This window comes from Dreissena polymorpha, chromosome 12 (genome assembly GCF_020536995.1).
Source record: "Dreissena polymorpha isolate Duluth1 chromosome 12, UMN_Dpol_1.0, whole genome shotgun sequence".
Taxonomy (NCBI): Eukaryota; Metazoa; Mollusca; class Bivalvia; order Myida; family Dreissenidae; genus Dreissena; species Dreissena polymorpha.
The window spans coordinates 68,064,445-68,088,263 of NC_068366.1; the positions used below are offsets into that span (position 1 = coordinate 68,064,445).

At 35.5% G+C, this 23,819-nt stretch overlaps 1 protein-coding gene across 1 annotated transcript; it reads left to right on the forward strand.

Annotated features, from left to right (window-relative positions):
• The first annotated feature begins 1,147 nt into the window (after positions 1–1,147).
• LOC127853398 (RNA-binding protein 28-like) lies at positions 1,148–23,713 on the forward strand. Its single transcript, XM_052387911.1, has 19 exons — positions 1,148–1,319; positions 3,402–3,447; positions 4,319–4,557; positions 4,760–4,874; positions 5,679–5,797; positions 7,433–7,536; positions 7,900–7,975; positions 8,967–9,059; positions 9,523–9,588; positions 10,337–10,688; positions 11,957–12,066; positions 12,477–12,674; positions 14,154–14,218; positions 15,108–15,263; positions 15,736–15,885; positions 17,896–17,970; positions 19,860–20,007; positions 20,798–20,931; positions 21,783–23,713. The coding sequence occupies exons 1-19, from the start codon at positions 1,196–1,198 to the stop codon at positions 21,897–21,899; spliced, it is 2,487 nt and encodes an 828-aa protein (XP_052243871.1). The 5' UTR covers positions 1,148–1,195; the 3' UTR covers positions 21,900–23,713.
• The last annotated feature ends 106 nt before the right edge of the window (positions 23,714–23,819 follow it).

Consider the following 23,819-nt stretch of genomic DNA (forward strand, 5'->3'; position numbering starts at 1 on the left):
GATATTGAATGGAAGCCACTTTTTTGGTATGACAATATATGAATTACAAATCTCTCTAGAATTATTAAAAAAAATGAACGGTGTGTAACATATAAAAAAATCCCCCTAAATCCCAATGGGTACTTTGGGAAGAATGACGTTTTAAGACTCAGTCAAGGGTGTTTGTAAATACGTGTGTGGGTGTATGTAAGTACGTGTGTGGGGGTGTTTATAAGTACGTGGTATTCTTTAATGTACCGGCCAATTTAGACTGTACCCAAGTTTTATTCCCGCCCAAAATCCGATTTCGTAAAACGCGCTAGGGAATACGAAACAATTTTTTTTTGGAAAAAAAACTTACTTTTTTGAGTTGGAGTTTCGATAATATAGATGTCATTTAACAGAATATTGACAAAATCCGACAACGACCAAATTAGCGTTATAATTCCCGGGTAAGTTTCACCGGGGTACATTTAAGTAGTACCCGAGCCGACAATGACCAATTCAGCACTAGTATACGGTGAACAATATGATGCATGTTATGAAAAAGGATTCTTAATTTTTCTGAATAACTCGCCCATTCTGAATTTGATATCACAACTGTTGTAGTCTAGCCGGTGTAGTTAATACAACTCAAGGCGTATGCGGCTACATGTTTAAATGTCCAAGCTACTAGTGTTCAACAAACTGTATAGGATATTCATATATAAAGACAACTCTTACGGATAAAGTTAAGTATAATTAAGTATAATAAAGTGATGTCCCCTTAACTATTCATTAGATTATGCAACAAGTTTTGTTATTTTCCATTGAGCATTATACAATTCTTTTATATATGTATATAATTTTTTTATCTGTATTCTTTTTTGACTTTGGTACTTGCTTATGATATCCTGAAATCTACGAATGGCGATTTAGTGTTTGATGTATTTCGTATATAAAATATAAGAAGGCGATAAAGTCCTTTAAAGTATATCTATCAAATTGACAGCTTTACTAATCACAATTTTCTCTAAGTTTTGTATTCCTTGAAAGTAAGGCATTAGTTAATAAGTTTAATTTCTTAGTATAGTTCATTAAGATGACTTGTTAGTTTTGTGCCAGTTGTGGTACGCAGATATACGCGTTGTCGGTATTTAGCAAAACATGCAATAAATCCCATATTCGGCTTACTGACGCACCTTAAACTGAATGTAAACACTCACACGTGTATAAAATGTCGAAGGAAAGCAGGACGCTATTCGTGCGAAATCTGCCATATTCCATTACACAGGATCAACTAGCAATCAAATTTTCAGATTATGGTCCTATCAAAGATTGCTTCCTTGTAAACAATAAAGGTATGTAGCATAGTTATGTATTTTCGCGACGTCAGTGTTTTTCTAGATTTTGTTTATACAAAATGACAGAGCAGGGCTTTTTTCTTCCTCAGAGAATGGATGTTTTCACAAATTTGAGAAGTTCTCGACTCAAATTTTCATGATTTAAAGAAATTCGAAGCTCACATGTTTACAATTTAATGGGACATTTTCACAGATTTTGGTATGTATTGAATTTTCTCATTAAATGCTCAAAAGTGATAAATGTAAACATTGGAACACAATAGCTCTAGTAAAAAATTAACAAGAATAAAATTAAAGAAAGAAAAAAAGGTAATCCTCAACTGGGCTGGAACCACTGACGCTCATTTGCTTAATAGTTATTGTCGGATCTAATTATATCCCAGGTACGGAAATTTCGTCTGAAAATATACTTAAACATACCCAAGAATTCTAACGCTTAATTGGTGATTGTTATCTTTTTTTTATCAAATTTATTGTGCTCATATTAATTTAAATATTTTGTAAAAAGGTCTAAATATTATTGAAACACATACTTGAAAAAGCACGTCGAGGCAGGTTTTGTTGAACGAGAATTTTGTTAAATGCATAGCGTGTATTATGACAATCACATCTTATTTTGGGCAGGAATAAATTTCGGTTACAGACTAAATTGTCCTGGGATGTTTTAGTATATTTCCCATTCTTTGGGTATATTTGAGAATACAAGAGTACAAGAGGTACAATTAAGTAGTACCCGAGCTGACAATAACCAATCGAGCACCACTGACCCTTAGAGTAATTTCAGTAAAAGACTAACATTTAAACCACATAGCATTCCATGCTGATATTGAGACTGGTGGTTTTTATACTTTAGATAAGCAATCCTCATTTTGTCACAAAATATAACATTAACAACAGATTTCTCCAAATTATTAAAGTGTTTCACATTTGTAACACTTTATAATTTTCAGATTTTTAAATAGTCAAACAATGCATGTAATGGATATTTCAGAGCATAGTTAATGTTCAGTATTACAGTTTGCTGGAAAATATCAAAACTAAAACGAAAATGTGCAAATCTGAAACATTTTTTTTTCAATTTTGTCAATAACTAAATTTGCCAAAACATGAAAAGGTTCCTTGAATATAATGTTTGCGACTAATGATTTCACAATTTTTAACAGTTCGCGACTAATGTTTTCTTAATTCTGAAAAGTTTGAGACTCACAAAATATAGGGACCAAGGCCTCTCTTCCCATAGATGGGAAAAAAGCCCTGCAAAGTAACAAATTAAAACAAACAAACATTATTTATGCAAATTTTCAAGTTGGAAATTATAGTCTCATGCTGCATGACTAAATGCTAGTTCATGGTTGAAATTGTGATAAACTTTATACAAAGTTTTCAAAATTCTGCCAGAGTGATTTTGCGGCTGGTCTTTTGGCCAGTTTTGTATAAAATGATGTAATATAGGTGTATGCTGGTATGAATTTCTTATCCTTTATATTGCAACCTGCTTTTTCACAATGTCAAATATATCGGAGTTGTCTCTGGTTCCATTTTTTTGTAAAAATATTTTTATTTTGCCCAACTTTTAATTTGGTTTTAGTTTGTATACCTCCATCACATTCACAAATAAACAATATCGCGACCCATCAATAAGTCAAGAGATAACAATTTTGCAAAATAAACAAACATACCATGTGCTACCCATTAAACAATGTATTTTAAAACAGCCCCTTTAACTTTAAGTAACAAGCAGCGAAATTCTTATCGTCCACTTTGTTAGTGTAAACAAAAACTGAAATATATTTCATATGACAACCCATTTGTGAAATGGATGTTTAATTTAATATTATGCTTTATGAAACTTTTGTACAAAATTAAATATTGCGATGTTCTCTTGGCTGTAAATTTTTTATAAGGCAGTAAGTTACCCAATGAGGATAAGGCAACGTTGTACATATCAGCATACATGTATTACTTGCATGCATTTTGGTAGACCAAGTTATTTAGACCATTTTTTAAATTGATTTGTTGACAGGTTCAATGCAGAATTTAAGGAGTATGTTATTTTATGTAACAATTTGTTTGTTGCAGAAACTAGAAAAAGCAGGGGGTTTGGTTATATCAAATTTACAGATTTGTAAGTAACCTTGGTTGAACTAGAACACTCATTCTGTTCCTAAAATATTTTTGTAAAGCATTTTGTGTCTTTACAAATTGTTCTGTGCATTTTCTGCTGTGAATACAGGGCTCAACGTTAACCTAACGGGCAAGTTCTTAGAAAATCTACTTGCCCTGAACATAAAGCCACTTGCCCAAACATGAAATATCACATTAACTGTTAGCCTCATATTTTAAAATAAAGATCCAAATGATACACCGCAAAACCTTTTTTATTTTTGCACATTTAACAAAATGATTACAGCAATTAAAGTCTTAAGTTAAATGAACTTTGTTCTTTTTTGCACTGTCTTGCCTGGGCGGACAACTAGATTATAAAATAACTTGCCCAGACCCAACTTTTACTTGCCAGGGGCAATAGGACAACTGTTATGTTGAGCTCTGGAATAAGCAATTAATGGCAAATGCTATTTTTATGTTCCGAAAGAGATATTATACGATTGTTGTTCAACACATTACAATATACTCTGCTAATAGATATAAATACTTAAACTCAACAAAGCTCTTGTTTAAGCAACATTTCTGAACACTTCATTTAGTTAAAGTAAATTTGAGCCTTATTCTGTGAAAACTGGGTTTAATGCAAGTGTACAAATTGTTGTCCCAGAATAGCCTGTGCAGTCCATGCAGGCTGATCAAGAACAACACTTTCTGGTTTAATGGAATTTTTCGTTTTCAAGACGTCTTTTTGAAACCAAAATCCAGTTAATGTGGAAAGTATCATCCTTGATAAGCCTGTGCAGACTGATTGCACAGGCTAATCAGGGCAATACTTAACGCACATAAAATAAGCCCTGTTTTCCCAAAACAAGGCTCTTTTGTTCTACCAGGGATGATGCTAAAAAGGCCAAGGAGGCGAAAGTCCTCTTGGAAGGTCGAAAGGTGCTCATAGACTTTGCAGACATTACAAAGAAAAAGAAATCTGAGAAAAAGCCTCGACCGGCTCCCGTGACAAAGACAGAACCTGTGGCCAATGACCCTGGGGGGAAGGGAAGCCAAGAGGAGGAGGTGGAGGGGGATGAAGGGACTGATGAAGAGGACAAGACTGAAACTAAGGAGGGTATTCCAGGTAAGTGAACTGGGTCCTTGCTAAATAAAGTGTTGTTATATGTGGGTCACAGGAAAAATTGTTTAGGCCTGTTCCCTGGCATTTTAATCATAACGGTTCCACTGTCGCTCAATTTCAAAATTATTGTGCATATGAGGTAAAAAATGATGGACATTACATTACAAGACATACAAATTACACACTCTATTTCTATTTCTTGCAGGGACGAAATCCCCAAAGATGAAGAATGTCAAGTACCACAAGGCCAAGATAGTTGTACTGTCGGGGCTACCAGCGGGCATGCAGCTTGACGAGCTGAACAAATGTCTCGAGAAAATGTAAGAAATAGATCAGATTAACCCATTTATGCCTAGTGGACTCTCCCATCCTTCTAAATTGATTCAATTTATTTCCAAAATTAGGGATGTCTAGTATATTTATTTCTATATTTAGAATATTTCTTACAGAAATTTCTTTAAGCAAACAGTGCAGACCCTCATCTGGGTCTACGCTGTTTGCCAAGGCCTTTTTTCTAGACGCTTGGCATAAATGGGTTAATTAATTTATTTTATCATTTTACTTAACTTATTTTCCTAAAACATGAAATTTGTTGCAAATTCAACAAAATGTAACAAGCAAACACAAGATCAATCCACTATAACAGCAGTTGTTAAAAATATAAAAACAAAGCGTAGCATACAACTTGACATAGACTATGGAAATACAAAATGTTTATTTGCACAATCCTCATAAATATAAGTAGAAAGTACTTGTATTTAAATTGATGATAGAAGGATTACTCATTTATTGTCCCCTACCGGTGAAACAGGGGACTTATGGTTTGTGCTCTGTGTGTTCTTCATTCAATCAGTTAGTCTGTCACACTTTTCTGGATCCTGCGATAACTTAAAAAGTTCTTCATATTTTTTCATGAAACTTGAAACATGGATAGATGGCAATATGGAGATTAGGCACGTCATTTCATTTTGTTCCTACGTCAAAAATTCTGGTTGCTATGGCAACAAATATTAAAAAAAATATTCTGACAATGGTGGAATTTATGAAAATTGTGGAGCAGGTAGGGGACATATATTGCTTGACAATGGCATTGTTATTTATATGGTTGAACATGATGATTTCAGGAGTGTTAAACAGCTAGCAGAAAGCCACTTGGTCAGTGCCAATGTGGCTCATCTCAAGTTCAAATGCATCCGGGACGCCAAGCGGGCTATAAGAAAGCTGCACAATCATCCTTACAAAGGTGAGTTATGTCTAGTTTTCAGTGGTAAACTGGCAGATAATTTTTCGGTATTTTTATTGGATGTGGAGCTCTTTTAACCCTTTCCCACTTAGATACGTATTTTGACGCATTTGTAGTTCCATAGAAAGTTACATTTAATTAAAGACATTTCTTACTAGATTCAAGATTTAAAGGCTTTATTTCCAACCCTTAGATACTGATGAGCAGCAAACAGCATAAAGCCTGAACAGACTGTTTTCGCAGGCTGTTCTGGTTTTATGCTGTTAGCACATAGCCATTTTTATGTCCCCCACTATAGTAGTGGGGGACATATTGTTTTTGCCCTGTCTGTTGGTCTGTTGGTTGGTTGGTCTGTTGGTTTGCGCCAACTTTAACATTTGCAATAACTTTTGCAATATTGAAGATAGCAACTTGATATTTGGCATGCATATGTATCTCATGGAGCTGCACATTTTGAGTGGTGAAAGGTCAAGGTCATCCTTCAAGGTCAAACGTCATATACGGGGACATAGTGTTTCACAAACACATCTTGTTTACTTTGCTTCTGAGTGGTAAAGGGTTAAAAGGCTTGCATGTTTTTGCATGAGAACATGAATGTATTATGACAAGTCATTTGCAAGTTGTGTTATATTATTATTTAAACAAAGGAGTGTTAAACAATAATATTCTTTCTCCATGTACATGAACATAGTTACACCTTAATATAATAATACAATTATGCTGTCTGTTGGAGTTTTAAAAAATCTTGGATTTGCAAAATGTTTCTTAACGTTTATTTTTTTCAAGGCCCATTATACATTATGTTAAAATTCCAGCCAGGGAGTTGTTCAGCTTATATAACACAGACTGATCTACAGCTACTTCATAATTCCAGATTGTAACAATTTTCCCAATTTTAAGAAAACAATTCACACTAATTGGAAAACATAATTTATAATAATTGCAATTTTATTGAATGTGTAGAGCGAAATGTATGGTCAAAAAGTTTCTACATATAATATGTGCTAGTTTGTTTTAAACTATGTACTATCATGTTAAATTTTCACAATTTTGAGGAAAAAATACATTTTTCCAAATTGAGCAGGGTAGGGTGTATCTTAACTAATTTTGGTTAAAACCCCTGCTTGCAAGATTACTTTTGCATGTTCATGGCCTGTCAAACCATAATTTTGTTTCAAGATGTGCTATACAAAGGCGTTACAAGGCCACCCGTGCTCAGAGATATTCATCATGTTAACTTTCATGCATAGACTGTGTATTGCAAGCTGTGCAAATGTGCCAGGAAAGACAGAAAACACGGCCAACAACATTCCTTATAAATACTATGTACAAAAAGTGCATCCTATGTAAGAAAGGAAACATGGCTTACAAAAGTAGTAATTCATAGTTTAAACCTGTTTATTTTGGCTCAATGATGTCGAAAGCCTAAGGCTTATTGATACGTGCTCGAGTCCATTTCCTGGGACTGAGAACCAGTACTTGGTGTCTTTGGAGGAGATAGCAAGAATGCTCTCTCGGGATCGAATACGTGACCTCCCAGTGGATAGGCGGACACCACATCCACTACGCTACCGCGACCTCAAAGTAATTAATACTCTCGCTATATTTAAAGTGCATATATTACTCCGTTGCTAGACTGCATGCTGCAAGCGGTGCAAATGTCCCAGGAAAGACAGGCCGTGACACCTCAGGCAGGCACCAGAAGGTCAAGGGTCATCGTGCGAAATCTCTCCTTCAAAGTATGTTGCGTGAAATACATTATAATTATTTCATAAGGGGTTTTATGACGATCACTGTTTTAAAGGAGCACAAGGCGTTTACTTAAACCCACCCCTGGCAAATATAAAACTGAATGAAAAATATTGCTGACCCATTCAATTAAAGAGGACTACCTTACAATTTTTTCAGGCTCGATTTGTCACAACGTTCACAGATAAAGGCTCCTTAACACTTCATGATTTGAGACCAAAATAGATCACATCTCATTGATAAATTTTTTTGAAAGTAAAAATTTCTGTAAAAGTCACTCCCATCACTGCATAGGAAGAAGCTGTATGTAGAAGCATACTACAAACAATGGTGCGTCATGGTGTTAATTTTAGTGCGGTGAGGATGGTTTGAGGAAGGCATTTGAGCAGTGTGGGGAAATCACGGACATCAGCATCCCCACGGGCGCTGGTAAGATGGATTTAGTGTTAATAGTTTTTTGAGGAAACACTTATAATTCTTGTTTCCATAACGAAAGACATTGGTTTTTATGTCCCCCGCCATTATAGTGGGGGACATAAATTTTTTTGCCCTGTCTGTTGGTTTGTTGGTTTGCATCAAACTGTAACATTTTCCATAACTTTTGCAATATTGAAGGTGTCAACTTTATATTTGGCATGCATGTGTATCTTATGGAGCTGCACATTATGAGTGGTGAAAGGTCATGGTCAAGGTCATCATTCAATGTCAAAGGTCAAATAGATGGGTCACATTGCTCATTTAATATACACTTTTGCAATGTTAAAGATAGCAACTTGATATTTGGCATGCATGTGTATCTCTTGGAGCTGCACATTTTGAGTGGTGAAAGGTCAAGATAAAGGTCATCCTTCAAGGTCAAAGGTCAAATATATGGGGGAACATAGTGTTTCACAAACACATCTTGTTTTTAAATGAATTGAAAGTCTTCAATATTTTCTTCAATATTATTTTCTGTTCTTTATATAACTTAAAGAAACTTTATAATTCAAACTATTTAAATTAAGTTTATTCGCTTGAATACTTTTTTGGTCCTAGCCCAATCAAAATACAAAGTAGGTAAGTGATAAAACAGAGCAAACCTGCATACAATTAAATTAAAGTTCAGTTTTGTCCCCATAATATCAGCAACTTTTACACATGCAAAACAATATTACTATCATTATTTGGAAACTTTCATGTCTAGTCTTGATTTCTTTGAAATAACAATATTCAAATGTAGTGAAACATCACAACTCTTTTTAATAGGAGATTAGGTTATACTGAATGTCAATACTTGCAGAAATATGTGCACTTATTACTAGAAGCTTAGATCTGCTAAGTTTGCCCAGGAAATTCTGTAAATAATAGTACTTACGAGCCTTGATCTGGGATATTCACCACACACTATCATATGTATCTAACTAGTGTGAATTTCCTTCAGAGGGCAAGCTGCTGGGGTTCGGCTTTGTACAATTCAACACTATGGAGGAGGCAAGCAAAGCTGTGGAGCAAATGAATACACAGAAAATCATGGGTAAAGCAGTGGTAGAAAAGAAAAGCTATACCTGACCATGGTTACCATGACATTTTAATTATTTTGTATGCAAGGCAACTTGTCCAAATATTTGGGAATCACGTTTTGTTGGAAAATGGAAACAGTAACAGCTTGATTTTTCTTGATTTATTTTAACACCTACAACAGGAAGTAATGTGGTTGATATTAAACGTGTGCTCAGTTTGCATATGGCGATTAAAAGTTATAATCTCAAGACACTTTAGAAAAATTAATGACAGTTAATTTTAAATGATTTCTAAGCAGAATTAAGACTAAATAGTTTTCTTGTAACCAATGAAAATGTCCACTCTCTAGGGCTTGAAGAAACTTTAATGTCATATATTATATGCATTTGAAAGACTTATTATCTTATATTTGTATATGTTCTGTAGCTCATGTGACATTTACTAGATATTAAAAAAGTGCTTGTTCTTTTTCCTAGGCCGTAGTGTTGCTGTGGACTGGGCCCTTCCGAAAGACAAGTATGAGAGTGCAAAGAAGCAGCAAGGTAAATGTAATATAGCTCTCGATCAAGAGATGTGTTTTTTGCACTCATAATTTCTATTGCATATTCCTACTCCAGTATCCCCAAACACCACAAGTATCAATGTTCTTAAGTTGTTTTTATGTGCCTGAAATAGAAAGGTTTAACAGTTATGAAGCACTCATCTTGTAGAAAAGGAATTCAGACAGTTTGAAAAACAACAATACACTTTTTTGCTTGAGATTAAAAGTAGATGTAACCACGTGTTATAAGCAACCAAGGATATGAATACCACATCACAAAATGGGCCGTATTCTATGAAAAGGGGGTTTAATGCATGTGTGTAAAGTGCTGTTCAAGATTTGCCCGTGCAGTCTGCACAGGCTAATCTGGGACAACACTTTCTGCTTTTATGGTATTTTTTGTTAAAAGAAAGTCCCTTCTTAGAAAAAATCCAGTTTAGGCGGAAAGTGTCGTCCCTGATTAGCCTGTGCAGACTACACAGGCTAATCTGAGACTTCACTTAACGCACATGAATGAAACCCTCTTTTTAACAGAGCACGCCTCAAAGGATTTTGTTTTCCTAGATTAGAGTGATCTCAATAGTCAGGTGACATACAAATTTCTTTCTTCTCGTACACAACATTGTGAGAAAATTGTTGAAGGGATATGGTCACATATAGGAACATTTACTGAATATCTGCAGATTGGAAACAAGATTACTGAATAGTATTGAGTTGCATGCATTTAATATTATTTGTACCTGTTGTAGATGACAGTGACAATGACTCTGATGAGGGTGCTGTCAGTGCAAGGAGTGATTCGTCTTCCAGTGAGCTGAAGAAGACGAAGACAAATACACACATAAAGATGGGGCAATCTGATGATGAGGGGGTATCATCAGACGACAATGAAGGGGATGAAGAAAGCGATGATGGAGTGGAAGAAGAAGATGATGATAAATTGAAGAAGGAAGGAGACACTGACGATGAAGATGATGAAGATGATGAGGGAGGCAGTAATGAGGATGAAGATGATGCCACTAAAAACGATAAGAAAGCAATAAAGAAGCAATCTTTTCAAGGCCGTACTGACACGAATGATGGTTGCACCCTCTTTATAAGGTAAGGTTATAAACAATAAATATTTTACAACCATTTAAAGCAGTCTCAAAGAATATCTGCAGACCCTAGGACTTGGCCAGTTGCACTGCACGAGGTCCAGGTTCGAATTCCTGAATACTGGCCATCATGTCTGGTTAAATGTTTAAGGTCTATACCAATATTGTGCAGTAGAATGGCAAGTATATTTGACTTAAGGCATGTAATAGCAACAAGAATACCCGACCTTATGACAGTAATTGTTGTGGCACTTTAATGGGGGCTGATTTTAAGATAACTGAAGTGCTACAAAAATTTGTTTTAGTTTATGTTGTGTTTGATATAAAATATCTTATTAAATACTTTATATGCTGTCAGTGTGTTAAGTAAATAGATTTCCTTAAGAAATTGTTGATAATTGCAGCTAATACAGCAGTAGTTAGATATTTACTGATTGGTAAGTTGATGTATTGTTGATGGGATTGTTACAATTGTTACCAGAGTTGGTTTATTTTTATGTACAACTAAAAATTAGAGCTGATCAACTAAAAGTTCTTTCTATTTATTTTCAGGGGTCTGATTTCGTCTTTTGTCTGATTTTCTCTTTTAGCACCAAATAAGTTATACAAGTAGTTCTTAATGGTAATTATTCTATTTTGATATAAAAAAAATTTTGGTACGCATTAAGGGGTTAAGGTGTTCTCCTCCCCTTCAGTTATTTAAAATCACACACTGACCCTTGTATTTAATTTCATAGAACAAAAACATTAAAACAGCAGCTCAAATGTGGTTATAAAAATTACTTCAAATGAGCATGTTATCAACCTCAATATAGAAAGGTGCATAGAAATAAGTTTACTAATACTCAATGTTCCGGGTAACTTCTAATGTGATGGTTCTGTATGCAATATTTGGTGATGTGTCCTAAAAAATCAACATAACCATTTGTGAATGTTCGTAATTGAGAACCATTCTGCAAACACATAATAACTGACATGTATTAAAAATTCTGAATATATGCAGGGTATTTAAATGCACTAGACAGAGGTGTTTCAGTGTATTGGATATGATGACAGGGGTATTGCTTGCAACTGGTAGGTCCTTGGTTGAAATCCCACTCAGGAAGTGTTCCTAAGAAAGACACCAAAACACAAAGCAAGGGCGTCTCTATTGGCCTTTACCCAATGCTTTTGCTTCTTTTGAGCTGGAACAAAAAGGTGCAAACTAAAGGGACTGCAGCAGCACACATTAGGGTTTTCCATATATTAGTTCAGGAAGCTCTTTTGTTTTAGGAATCTTTCCTTTGATACCATGGAGGAAGGCATGCTGGAGTTCTTTGAGAAGTTTGGGCAGCTCAAGTATGCCAAGGTGGTCATCAACCAGCAGACAGAGTTCTCCAAAGGTACATTATCACCACCTTAGCAATAAACTGGAAATGTGTTAAAAGTGAAAAATTCTCCCTTCCCCGCCCCCTAATGTGAACATTTAAGGAAAAGGGTAACATATTTATTTTATCTGTGTTCTAATATTTTCAAGAAAATGAGTGTAATTCCTGAGCAACTTACAATACGGCATTGCAGGAATAACGGTAGTTTATTGGATGAAACAGACTTTTGGAAATTATTATGGTATTATTGAAAACTTCTTATTTGAATTAAAAAGGAGGTAAAAATCCTGCCAAACCAAGACTATGGATGGCATGCCCCAAAACAGGGGGAGGGCCCTAGAGGAAAATTCTCAATATTTTTAAAGATTTGTCTGTATTTCATTGAAAAGTTGTGACCTAACTCTGCAAATTAATGCACATGCCAGGTATGGGGTTTGTGAGGTTCGTCTCCAAGGACTCAGCGGACCACTGCCTGCGCGAGGGAGAGGCCGGGAACCTGACCCTGGACGGACGCCAGTTGAACATCACGCTAGCCGTGTCAAGGGAGAAGGCGGCCGACTTTCAGGAGAAGAAAGAGAAGGAGAAGAAAGACAATAGAAACTTGTACCTGGCCCGGGAAGGAAGTAAGTGATGACGTAAAGATGTTTGAAACCTTTTGGCTTTAATGGAATATTGATGGCTCAGGAAAGCACTAGTGCTCTTTTAAACTGGCTAAGATCTACCATAAATGCTCATGTATGTCAAACCTTTTTTCATTAAATGTAAAGGGTTTCTTTTTGGACAAAAGTAAAAGGTAACAATATTGTACAGGAAAGGTTGTATTAGGGATGGCAAAATTATTCGAATATTTGAATATTCGATTGAATGGTCAGCATTCGAATAATAAAAATGATATGCGCATATTGGCATTTTTTTCCAAACGTAATTTCACCAATATTTAATGACCTGCGAACCGCTTACTAAAAAGCAACCGAAATCACCTGGGAGTAACATGTTTGACGTGACGTTCTTTGTGTCAAACTGATAACGCGGCCCGTATCAGTGTTGATTGCGCAATGCAATATTCACGCTCTAAGAAAGGCCCTGACTGTTGTTTGCCAATCGGGTGCCAATTAACGGTTTCAATTGACTGGCGAATAATAATTAAGTTTTGTGATCACAGTATTTACAGCCATAAAAATGTGTGAATTACTCAAATCGCGCAATGCAATATACTTACTATAAGAAAGGGCCCGAACTGTTGTTTGTCAATTAGGTACCAATTAAGGGCTTCAATTTACTTGCGAATAATAATTTAGTTTTTGTGATCACAGTTTGAACAGACATTTAAATATGTGAATTACTCAAGAGTAACAGATGATATAAATTAAACAATCATCAAGGAATCATAATTCAAATCTGAAAATGCCACCAGCCCTTTCTGCAGTATGGAATACTTTACACGGTCTGTGGATAAAAAAAGACCGCAACGTGTTATGTGTGTAAACTTAGTTTTACATATGCGCGGTCTGCTAAAAATCTGTGGAATCATTAAAAAAAAAAATTCTATGACACGATTTTTTTCATTCTATTTGTGCCCGATCACAGTATCGGTCATAGTATTAGTCGACAGCGATACATGTATTCGATAGCAACGTTAATAAACAGCCTCGTATTTAGCAAACGGATATAACTTACAAACCAATGGAAATTAACACATAACAAGGTAAAATCAATCCAGCCGTTTTATGCGAATATTCGATTGAATCAATTTGCGAACATTCGAATTCCGATATTGGTATTCGATGCCATCCCTAGTTAATATTAATAAGCACTAAGCACCTTTAAATGTTTTGTATTTCTTACCCACTGAATAGTTTTCAGTGAAATGATGTCTTTGTCTTTCTTTAGAACTGATGCCAAATATTTTCCATTGATATGGTTTTCAGTGAAATAATGTCATTTTCTTACTTTAGAACTGATGCAAAATATTTTCAATTGATATGGGTTTCAGTAATCTGTACAGGTATTTGTTATAAAGTATTATGATTATAGTTAAAAATTATGTGCAAGGCTTTATGAATCATACACTCAAGTGAGAACATTTTATTTGTATCTGTCAGTGATCCGACCTGGGACCCAGGCAGCCGAAGGGCTTACTAAACAGGACCTCGAAAAACGCATGAAGGTAACACAGTTAAACATAATCTTTAGTCTAAATATATATTTATATATTTAAGCTAAAATGCAACAAAAGTCTAAGGCTATAAAAGAAACTCAGGGTTCGTTTTCTTAGTAAGAGCACTTCATGTCTTTGGAGGAGATCTAAAGCATATTCCCAAATTGTGGATTGAACCCATGATATCTCAACTGCCAGGCAATCTTTAATGGCACCATCTAGCTGTTTCAGGTTTATACTGGTTTATTTATTCCATTGCATTGGGACATGTGAGTAAATCATTAAAGGGTTGTTTCTTACGAATTAAAGATACTTTGGAGGTTATAAATAAGGCAAATACCCCCTGAATAACTCTCTTTACTTGAGCTCACATACTTGACGAGGAACTTTGATGTTAATTCTGTTTAAAATATGCAGATTTCACATAGACTTTTTTTCAGCAATATTGATCACTCGTTAAATCAATTCATAATGACAATTAAGCCAGTTATGAGACAAACATGAACTATTAAAAGGTTATTTTGTTTCAGATAAAATCATTTTGTTACTAAAAAAAAGTATGGGTGGAAAATACAGTGTAGAAAGCACAGTAACTTAGTTTCCTAACTTCGCGTATGAATTGGAATATAATACTTACCAAACTTCTTTCATGATCTGAAAGACACCCATTTTAAAGAATTTTCAAAATAACACGCTTAAAACCAAGTCTTATTCCAATTTTGTTATAAAAGATGTGGGATTTTCTTTTTGTAATTAAATACATGCATGTCTGTCATGTTATTTCAAATTTAACGGAAATTTATTTTCAAAAATGTAAGTAAAAAAATTCACATGTTCTTGATGATAACATATGCAGAAAAAATGTCAATGGTATCAAAATATGTTTATGTCTCGAAAGGTGGATGAAGTGAAGAGACAGAAATTGAAGAACATCAACATCTTCATCTCACCTCTGCGTCTCTGCGTACGTAACATTCCACCAACTGTGGACGAGCAGTCACTACGCAAGATCTTCAAGGACGCTGCAGGCGACCCCAAGGCTCTTATTTTGGAGGTATTTATGGTACTTTTGCGTTTATGTGCACCATAAGTTTAAACTGTTCATCATGATGGTGTTTGTGGTGTTTGTGATTAAAGATGTTGAACTCTTTCATGTAGTTTTAAATCCCAACTGATCTTCTAATTTCCTTGAAAATGCTGATAAAATTCTCAATTTCAAAGCCATGGGCTATCTTTCCAAATAGCTGAAGAAAAACCCTGCAGACAGTTTGAGGGCTTTAGAAATGCAATCATGTCCCATCAAGTTTGGTTTTTATCGCATTTAAGCTTGAAAGTTGTGAAAATAAAGTACTTTAAGTTCATTTGAATCCTAGACTTTCAAAACTTGTGAATAGAATATTTCCTTATAAATAGATTTTTTTTCTAACACACATGCACCATTGATTTAACTTGATGAGTGAACCAACAAAAACAAAACATTTCTTCATGTACATACTTATAATAGACCAAGATATATTTCATTATAGTGCCGTATAATGAGGGACAGAGCCAGGTTGAACTCAGAAGGCAGGGGAAAGTCACTTGGGTTTGCCTTCATCAGTTTTGGGGAGCATCAGCACGCTCTCTCCGCCCTCAGACATACAAATAACAATCCAGAGATTTTTGGAGAGAAAAAGGTATGCATTATGTCTTTTTTTATGTCTCCCAGTCTATACTAGGGGACATATTGTTTTAAGCTCAACTATTTTTTGAATTTTTTTTTATGAGCTATTGTCATCACCTTGGCGTCGGCGTCCGGTTAAGTTTTGCGTTTAGGTCCACTTTTCTCATAAAGTATCAATGCTATTGCATTCAAACTTGGTACACTTACTAACTATCATGAGGGGACTGGGCAGGCAAAGTTGGATAACTCTGGCCTGCATTTTGACAGAATTATGTGCCCTTTTTATACTTAGAAAATTGAAAAATTTGTGTAAGTTTTGTGTTTAGGTCCATTTTATTCCTTAAGTATCAAAGCTATTGCTTTCATATTTGCAACACTTACTAACTATCATAAGGGGACTGTGCAGGCAAAGTTATGTAACTCTGACTGGCATTTTGACAGAATTATGTGCCATTTTTATACTTAGAAAATTGAAAATGTGGTTAAGTTTTGTGTTTAGGTCCACTTTATTCCTAAAGTATCAAAGCTATTGCTTTCATACTTGCAACACTCACTAACTATCATAAGGGGACTGTGCAGGCAAAGTTATGTAACTTTGAGTGGCATTTTGACGGAATTATGGGCCCCTTATACTTAGAAAATTGAAAATGTGGTTAAGTTTTGTGTTTTGGTCCACTTTACCCCTAAAGTATCATAGATATTGCTTTCATAATTGGAACACTCGCAAACTATCATAAGGGGACAGTAAAAGACAAGTTGCATGACTCTGGTTGTCATTTTAACGGAATTATTGCCCTTTTTTGACTTAGTAACTTTGAATATATGGTTAAATTTTGTGTTTAGATCCACTTTACTTCTATAGTATCAAGGCTATTGCTTTCAAACTTCAAATACTTTCATGCTATCATGAAGGTACTGTACCTGGCAAGTTGAATTTTACCTTGATCTTTGAATGACCTTTGAAATTATTAAATTTTGCTAAAATTGCCATAACTTCTTTATTTATGATTAGATTTGATTGATACTTAGACAAAACAACTCTTACCTGACATACCACAATAGACTCCACCCAAACCATCCCCACGCCCCCCCAATCCCTCCCCCATTTTTTTTTTTTTTTAAAGATCATCTAATAAATGACCACCACACCCTCACACTATACACGCCACCCATTTTTTTTTTAAAACATGTTTTTTTGTGCATTTTTTTTTCATTTTTGGAAGATAATCTAATTAATGACCACACCCCACACTATACACCCTCTCCACTTCACACCTCCCTCCTTTTTGATTGAAATTGAGATAGGTCCCTTCACCTTTAAAAAGAAAAATAGATGGGCGGTCTGAACCCGCAAGGCGGTGCTCTTGTTTCCCTGTCTGTTTGTTGTTTTGTTTGTTTGCGTCAAACTTTAACATTGGCCATAACTTTTGAAATATTGAAGATAGCAACTTGATATTTGTATCTCATGGAGCTGCACGTTTTGAGTGGTGAAAGGTCATGGTCAAGGTCATCCTTCAAGGTCAAAGGTCAAATAAATGTTGCGTCAAACTTTAACATTGGCCATAACTTTTGCAATATTGCAGATAGCAACTTGATATTTGGCATGCATGTGTATATCATGGAGCTGCACATTTTGAGTGGTGAAAGGTTAAGATCATACTTCAAGGTCAAAGGTCAAATATATGGGGGACATAGTGTTTCACAAACACATCTTGTTTAAGTTTTTAATGGGGGTGGAGGGTAATCAGTTATGTTTTGATACTCACCCGTGTGTTTGTTTTAATTTTATTTTTAATCATGGCTTTCATAAGCATTAAAATATTTTAAGATATTTTAGTGGATGCTCATTATTTAATTACATTCAATTAAGTGGAAATTGAATTATTTTAGTCCATTTAATTGTCTTATTGAAATATGTGTTAATTGATTTCATTGTCTTGTCAAATATGATAATACATGTACATTATTGATTTAACTTCACTGCATTTCAAATAGTTAAATACATTTTTTGAATTCTTTGCAGCGTCTGATTGTGGAGTTCTCATTAGAAAACAGGAAGGCTCTTGAAGTTCAGGCCAAAAGGAAAGAAAAGATCCAGGTAGTGTGCCACTAGCATTTTATTTTTATTTTAATCCTTATTGTGAAAGGACTTTTCCAAAACAAACATATATGACTGTTGGTTGTCAAAGTGTAGATGTCTTATGAAGTTATATACTAAGAATTGTGTGATTTCAAATTGAGTCTAACAAGCTTAAAATAGTCACATAGGCTATGTTTATTCCATTTCTAGCTTTTAGCTTTAACTAAGACCAAGTTTCAAAATAAGAAGTTTTCATAGCAGGGCTAAACATTAACAGTTGTTCTATTGCCCCTGGCAAGTAAAAGTTGGGTCTGGGCAAGTCATTTTATAATCTAGTTGTCCGCCCAGGCAAGTGCAAAAAAAACACAAAGAGCATTAAATTTTATTAGACTTAAATTGCTGTAATCATTTTGTTAAATGTGCAAAAGTAAAAAAGGTTTTGTGGTGTATCATTTGTATCTTTATTAAAAAATATGACGTTTACAGTTAATGTGATATTTCATGTTTGGGCAAGTGGCATTTATGTTCAGGGCAATTTGGTTTTTAGGTTAATGTTGAGCCCTGGATAGTTATACAACGGTGAATACATAAATGAATCCATAAATCATTGTGTAAACAATTGCAACAGGAAAACAAGTATATTTGTATTCTGATGAAGTGTTTATCCCCACGCTTTTTGAAAAAAAGGTGGGGATATTGTGGTTATCTCCGCCGTCCGTCCGTCCGTCTGTCCGTCCGTCCTGGCCACTATCTCCTCCTACACTAAAAGCACTAGAACCTTGAAACTTACACACATGGTAGCTATGAGCATATGTGCGACCCTGCACTATTTGGAATTTTGATCTGACCCCTGGGTCAAAAGTTATAGCGGTTGGGGTGGGGCTGCGTCAGAAATTATCACTCATTTTTTTAGGTTATTTTACATTTACTTCTTTATTTCTACACCGATTCACTTCAAATTGATACTGGACCTCTCTTATGACAATACGGTCAATCTCAATCATGCATGGCCCCATTCCCAACCCTGGGGCGCCCCGCCCACATAGGCCACACCCACCAAAAATTTCCATTTACTATAATTTTTTCATTTCTACACGGATTCACTTCAAATTGATTCTGAACTTTTGTTATGACATTAGGGTCAATCTCAACAATGCATGGCCCCAATCCCAACCCTGGGGCGCCCGCCCACATAGGCCACACCCACCAAAAAATTCCATTTACTATAATTTTTTCATTTCTACACGGATTCACTTCAAATTGATACTGAACTTCTCTTATGACATTAGGGTCAATCTCAACTATGCATGGCCCCATAACCAACCCTGGGGCCCCGCCCACATAGACCACACCCACCCAAAATTGCCTTTTACTATAATTTCTTCATTTCTACACCGATTCACTTCAAATTGATATTGAACTTCTCTTATGACAATACAGTCAATCTCAACTATGCATGGCCCCATTATCAACCCTGGGGCGCCCCGCCCACATAGACCACACCCACCCAAAATTGCCTTTTACTATAATTTCTTCATTTCTACACCGATTCACTTCAAATTGATACTGAACCTCTCTTATGACAATACGGTCAATCTCAACTATGCATGGCCCCATTACCAACCCTGGGGCCACGCCCACATAGACCACACCCACCCAAAATTGCCTATTACTATAATTTCTTCTTTTCTACACCGATTCACTTCAAATTGATACTGAACTTCTCTTATGACAATATGGTCAATCTCAGCTATGCATGGCCCCATTACCAACCCTGGGGCACACCTAGGTCAAACATTCGGCGTGGGGATACGCGTCGGCCTCTGCCGCGCCATTTCTAGTTGCTGTTTGCTTTTGTTATATTTGTTCAGAAATAAAAAAATAATTTGCATTATGACCACTTTCAGTCAAAGCAACAATACCAAGAGGCGGTTAAATCGGCTCAACAACTGCCAGCGAAGAAACCGTTTGGGAACTCCAAGAAGTCTCCTAGCCTTCCACTGATACAACTGTCGGAGAAAGACAAGCAGATGAGGCCAAATAAGGCACCAAAAGGTGCAGTGAAGGGAAATGTTTGTGGCAAGAATAGTGTAAAGAGCATGTTTGTAAGAACCATAGTTAACACATATATATATGTGTTAGGGTCTGAAGTAACAGTGAAGGGAAAGTTAGGAAAATTGGTTTATAGAGCATTATTGTATGGACTGCAGATAATGAATATATTAATGAATATATTAGTTAAAGGCTCCTTGAGGAAAGGAATATATTGGTGTAAGGTTCCTTATGGTAATACATGTATTGGTGTAATGCCTCTAAGGAAAGAATTATATTGGTGTAAGTCTCCTAAAGAAAATGAATATATTAGTGTAAAGCCACTTAAGTGACAGTGAAAAGAAACTTAAAAATATGGTAGTACTGTATAGAGCATATTCAAAATATCAGTAGTATGAATACAAATTGTTATAAATGAACATTCATGCAGTAGTAAAGTGCAATATGGTAGTAGAAAAGGTAAATTTGGAGTGAGTGTAGTTTTGAGAGTCTAAAATTGAATATTTTATGTTTCTGAGATACGGAATATTAATACATTTTTTAATTCAATTGTTTAACCCTTTTATGCTTTGCGTCCAGAAAAAGGCCTTGGCAAACATGATGCGGCGTCTCATCTGGGTCTACGCTGTTTGCTTAAAGGAATTTCTGTAAGAAATATTCTAAATATAGAAATAAATATACTAGACATCCCTAATTTTGGAAATAAATTGATCCAATTTAGGATGGGAGAGTCCACTAGGCATAAATGGGTTAAGCATGAAACAGAATGATTGTTGTTATGTGACTATGGTAGGTCTGCCATCTCACTGGGGCCCAAAGGTTCGCCACAAGTCCCGTAACCCTGGTGGACCACAGGGGAAAAAGGCCAAGGATAAGGGGTTTAAGAAGGGCCAGCAACTGAAGCGACCTGCCCAATCACACGAACAGGTGGGGTCTGCATTCCAGAATAGCATTTCATATTCATAGTTCTTTATGAGCAGGTGTGCTGATGTGGCATAGTGCCTTGCTTGTCCATTTGTAAGCCCTCACTTTCATATAGAGAGGCATTTTGATTAGCCTTTTTCTTTCTATCCTATCGTGCATCTTGTTTGGTTTTGCATTTAACAATAAAAGTATTTCTGCTTGATGAATTAATTGTCTTTTTGCAAACCTTTGAATTATGGGTAACTTTCCTCTGACATTAGTGAAGTTTGGAGACAAAAAGTGTCTTGTTCTGTGAAAATGGGGCTTAATTCATGTGCGTAAAGTGTCATCCCAGATTAGCCTGTGCAGTCCACACAGGTTAATCAGGGACAACACTTTCCGCCTTAATAAGATTTTTGCTAAGAAGAGACTTCATTTAAACGAAAAATGTCATAAAAGCGGAAAGTGTTATCCCTGATTAGCCTGTGCGGACTGCACAGGCTAATCTGGGACGACACTTGACGCACATGCATTATGCCCAGTTTTCTCAGAACACGACTCATATAGTAAATAACTAAATTCTTAAACTTGTCCATTTATGCTCTGGGATAACGCCAACAATACATTGAATAGATTTTACCACCCCTGTTAATATGGAATTTAATTGTATTGCACTCTTATATTGGAGAATGTGAGCCAAACAGGTTGAGTAACACAGCTATAATATTGTTTTCATGTAGGGTAACTTTTGATGGATGCAGTGAACCCTTACTTATCACAAAAATAACTGAAACGGCTTTTGTGCTACTGCTAGTATTTTAAAGTATCCCCAGTAAGTAACAAGGCCGTCTGTTAACATGTATTTTTGTTTACAGGGACCAAAGCAAAAGAAACAAAGACGTGAGGTTTATGATGATTTCGACAAGATGGTCAACAAGTACAAGAATAGTTTTATGGCAAAGAAATCAGCATCGTCCAAGTGGTTTGAGTGAATTACACAAAATCAATTGATATGTGCAAGTGGTTTGAATTTCAGGATCAGCTGCTCTTTTCATGAGTGACTTCGAGATCAGTTGTTTTGTCCAAATGCTTTTACTGACTTTTCCTGATCAGTTGTTCGTCAAAGTGATTTGAGTGACTTTTTAGGATCAGTTGCTTTGTCAAAGGGGTTTGAGTGACTTTTTTGGGATAATTGCTTTGTCAAAGTATTATGAGTGACATTGCAAGGATCAGTTTCTCTGTCAGAGGGGATTGAATGACTTATTTGATCAGTTTCTCTGTCAAGGTGGTTTGAGTGACATTCCAAGGATCAGTTATTCTGTCATCCGGATCAGTCATGCTGTCAATATTAATAGAACTTTAAGAGACGTTACAACTGACCTTACAACATAAAGGTGACCATCAACGATTTGAGTTACTGCTTTTCTTGACAACAACCTGTCAGCATAGATGACAAAGACTGGCTTTTAATTGATGACATTTCTTTAAAATTATAGAAATTGGACTTTTGTGTTGAAATGCTTTGAAATCTTTCGGGCATGTTATCCTTATTTAATCATCTGAGAAATAGATGTTTTGTGTTACTGGACATTTCCTGTCTGTTTTTTCTTTCTGTAAGAAGCTTTTTTATTGGATATGTTACATAATAAAGATTAAGAAATATTTATTACTATTTTCAAACGTTTCATGTAAAAGTATTGTTTCTTAAAGCTTTATAGTCCCCAGATTTTGCTGGCTAAAGATTAGGTTTGCTTTTTTCTTATTATATTAAAAATGTTTTTACCAAATAACTGCAGTGTGACTTCTGAATAAAAGATGTAACATTTACACTATGTTATCATGCTGCATTTGATGATTTTATCGATGGGAATGTGTTAAATTTTGTGCACATGATAATGGCAAACACGTATGTAATGGAAACATGTTAAAGTTAAACATTAATTAAAAAACAACAACAAACCTATTTATGCCCCTGAAGGAGGGCATATAGTGATCGCACTGTCTGTCTGTCTGTCTGCCCGTCTGTCAGTTTGTCTTTCTTTCTGTCACACTTTTGCGTTTACGGTTCAATAAATGCTCATAACTTGTATGTCCTTCAGATGTAACCTTCATATTTGGTATGCATATTTGGTATGCATGTGTATATGGACAAGGCCTTTCCATACACACAACATTTTTGACCCCTTTGACCTTCACCTTGAACTTGGGGTCTGCGTTTAGGTTTCGAAATCTGCGTTAAGGTTTCGAAAAAGCGTTTTTTAGAGGGCATAATTATTATGTCTTCCGATGGAGACAGCTCTTGTTTTTATGTCTCCGGATCAAAAGATCGGGGGTATATATTGATTTTGGCCTGTCTGTCTGTCTGTCTGTCACTGTGTCAGTCAGTCAGTCAAGTCATTCATTGTGTGTGTCCCAACACTTTAACCATGGTCATAACTTTTGCAATATTGATGATAGCAACTTGATATTTGGCATGCATGTGTATCTCATGAAGCTGCACATTTTGAGTGGTTAAAGGTCAAGGTCATCCTTCAAGGTCAAAGGTCAAAAAATAAAATAAAAGCAGCGCATTAGGGGGCATTGTGCTTCTGACAAACACATCTCTTGTTCAATAAGAACATGATTTAAACTACTAAAACAAAAACACAACATTTCCATGTGCAAAACCATGTAGTGATAATTATTGTTTTATTGGAATACTATTTTGTATGTCTTTGATTATGGTTTGTTTGATGGATTTCTGTTTGAAATAATTATTCATATATCAATGTATTTTAATATGGAAAAAAATGTTGCATTATGCATACTATGTGTGTTTGTGGTTTTGAAGCATATTAATTCATTAAGAAAGACGCAAACAACACTTTAGACGTTTATGTTCATTTACACAATGCTTTCAAGTCCTCAACCTT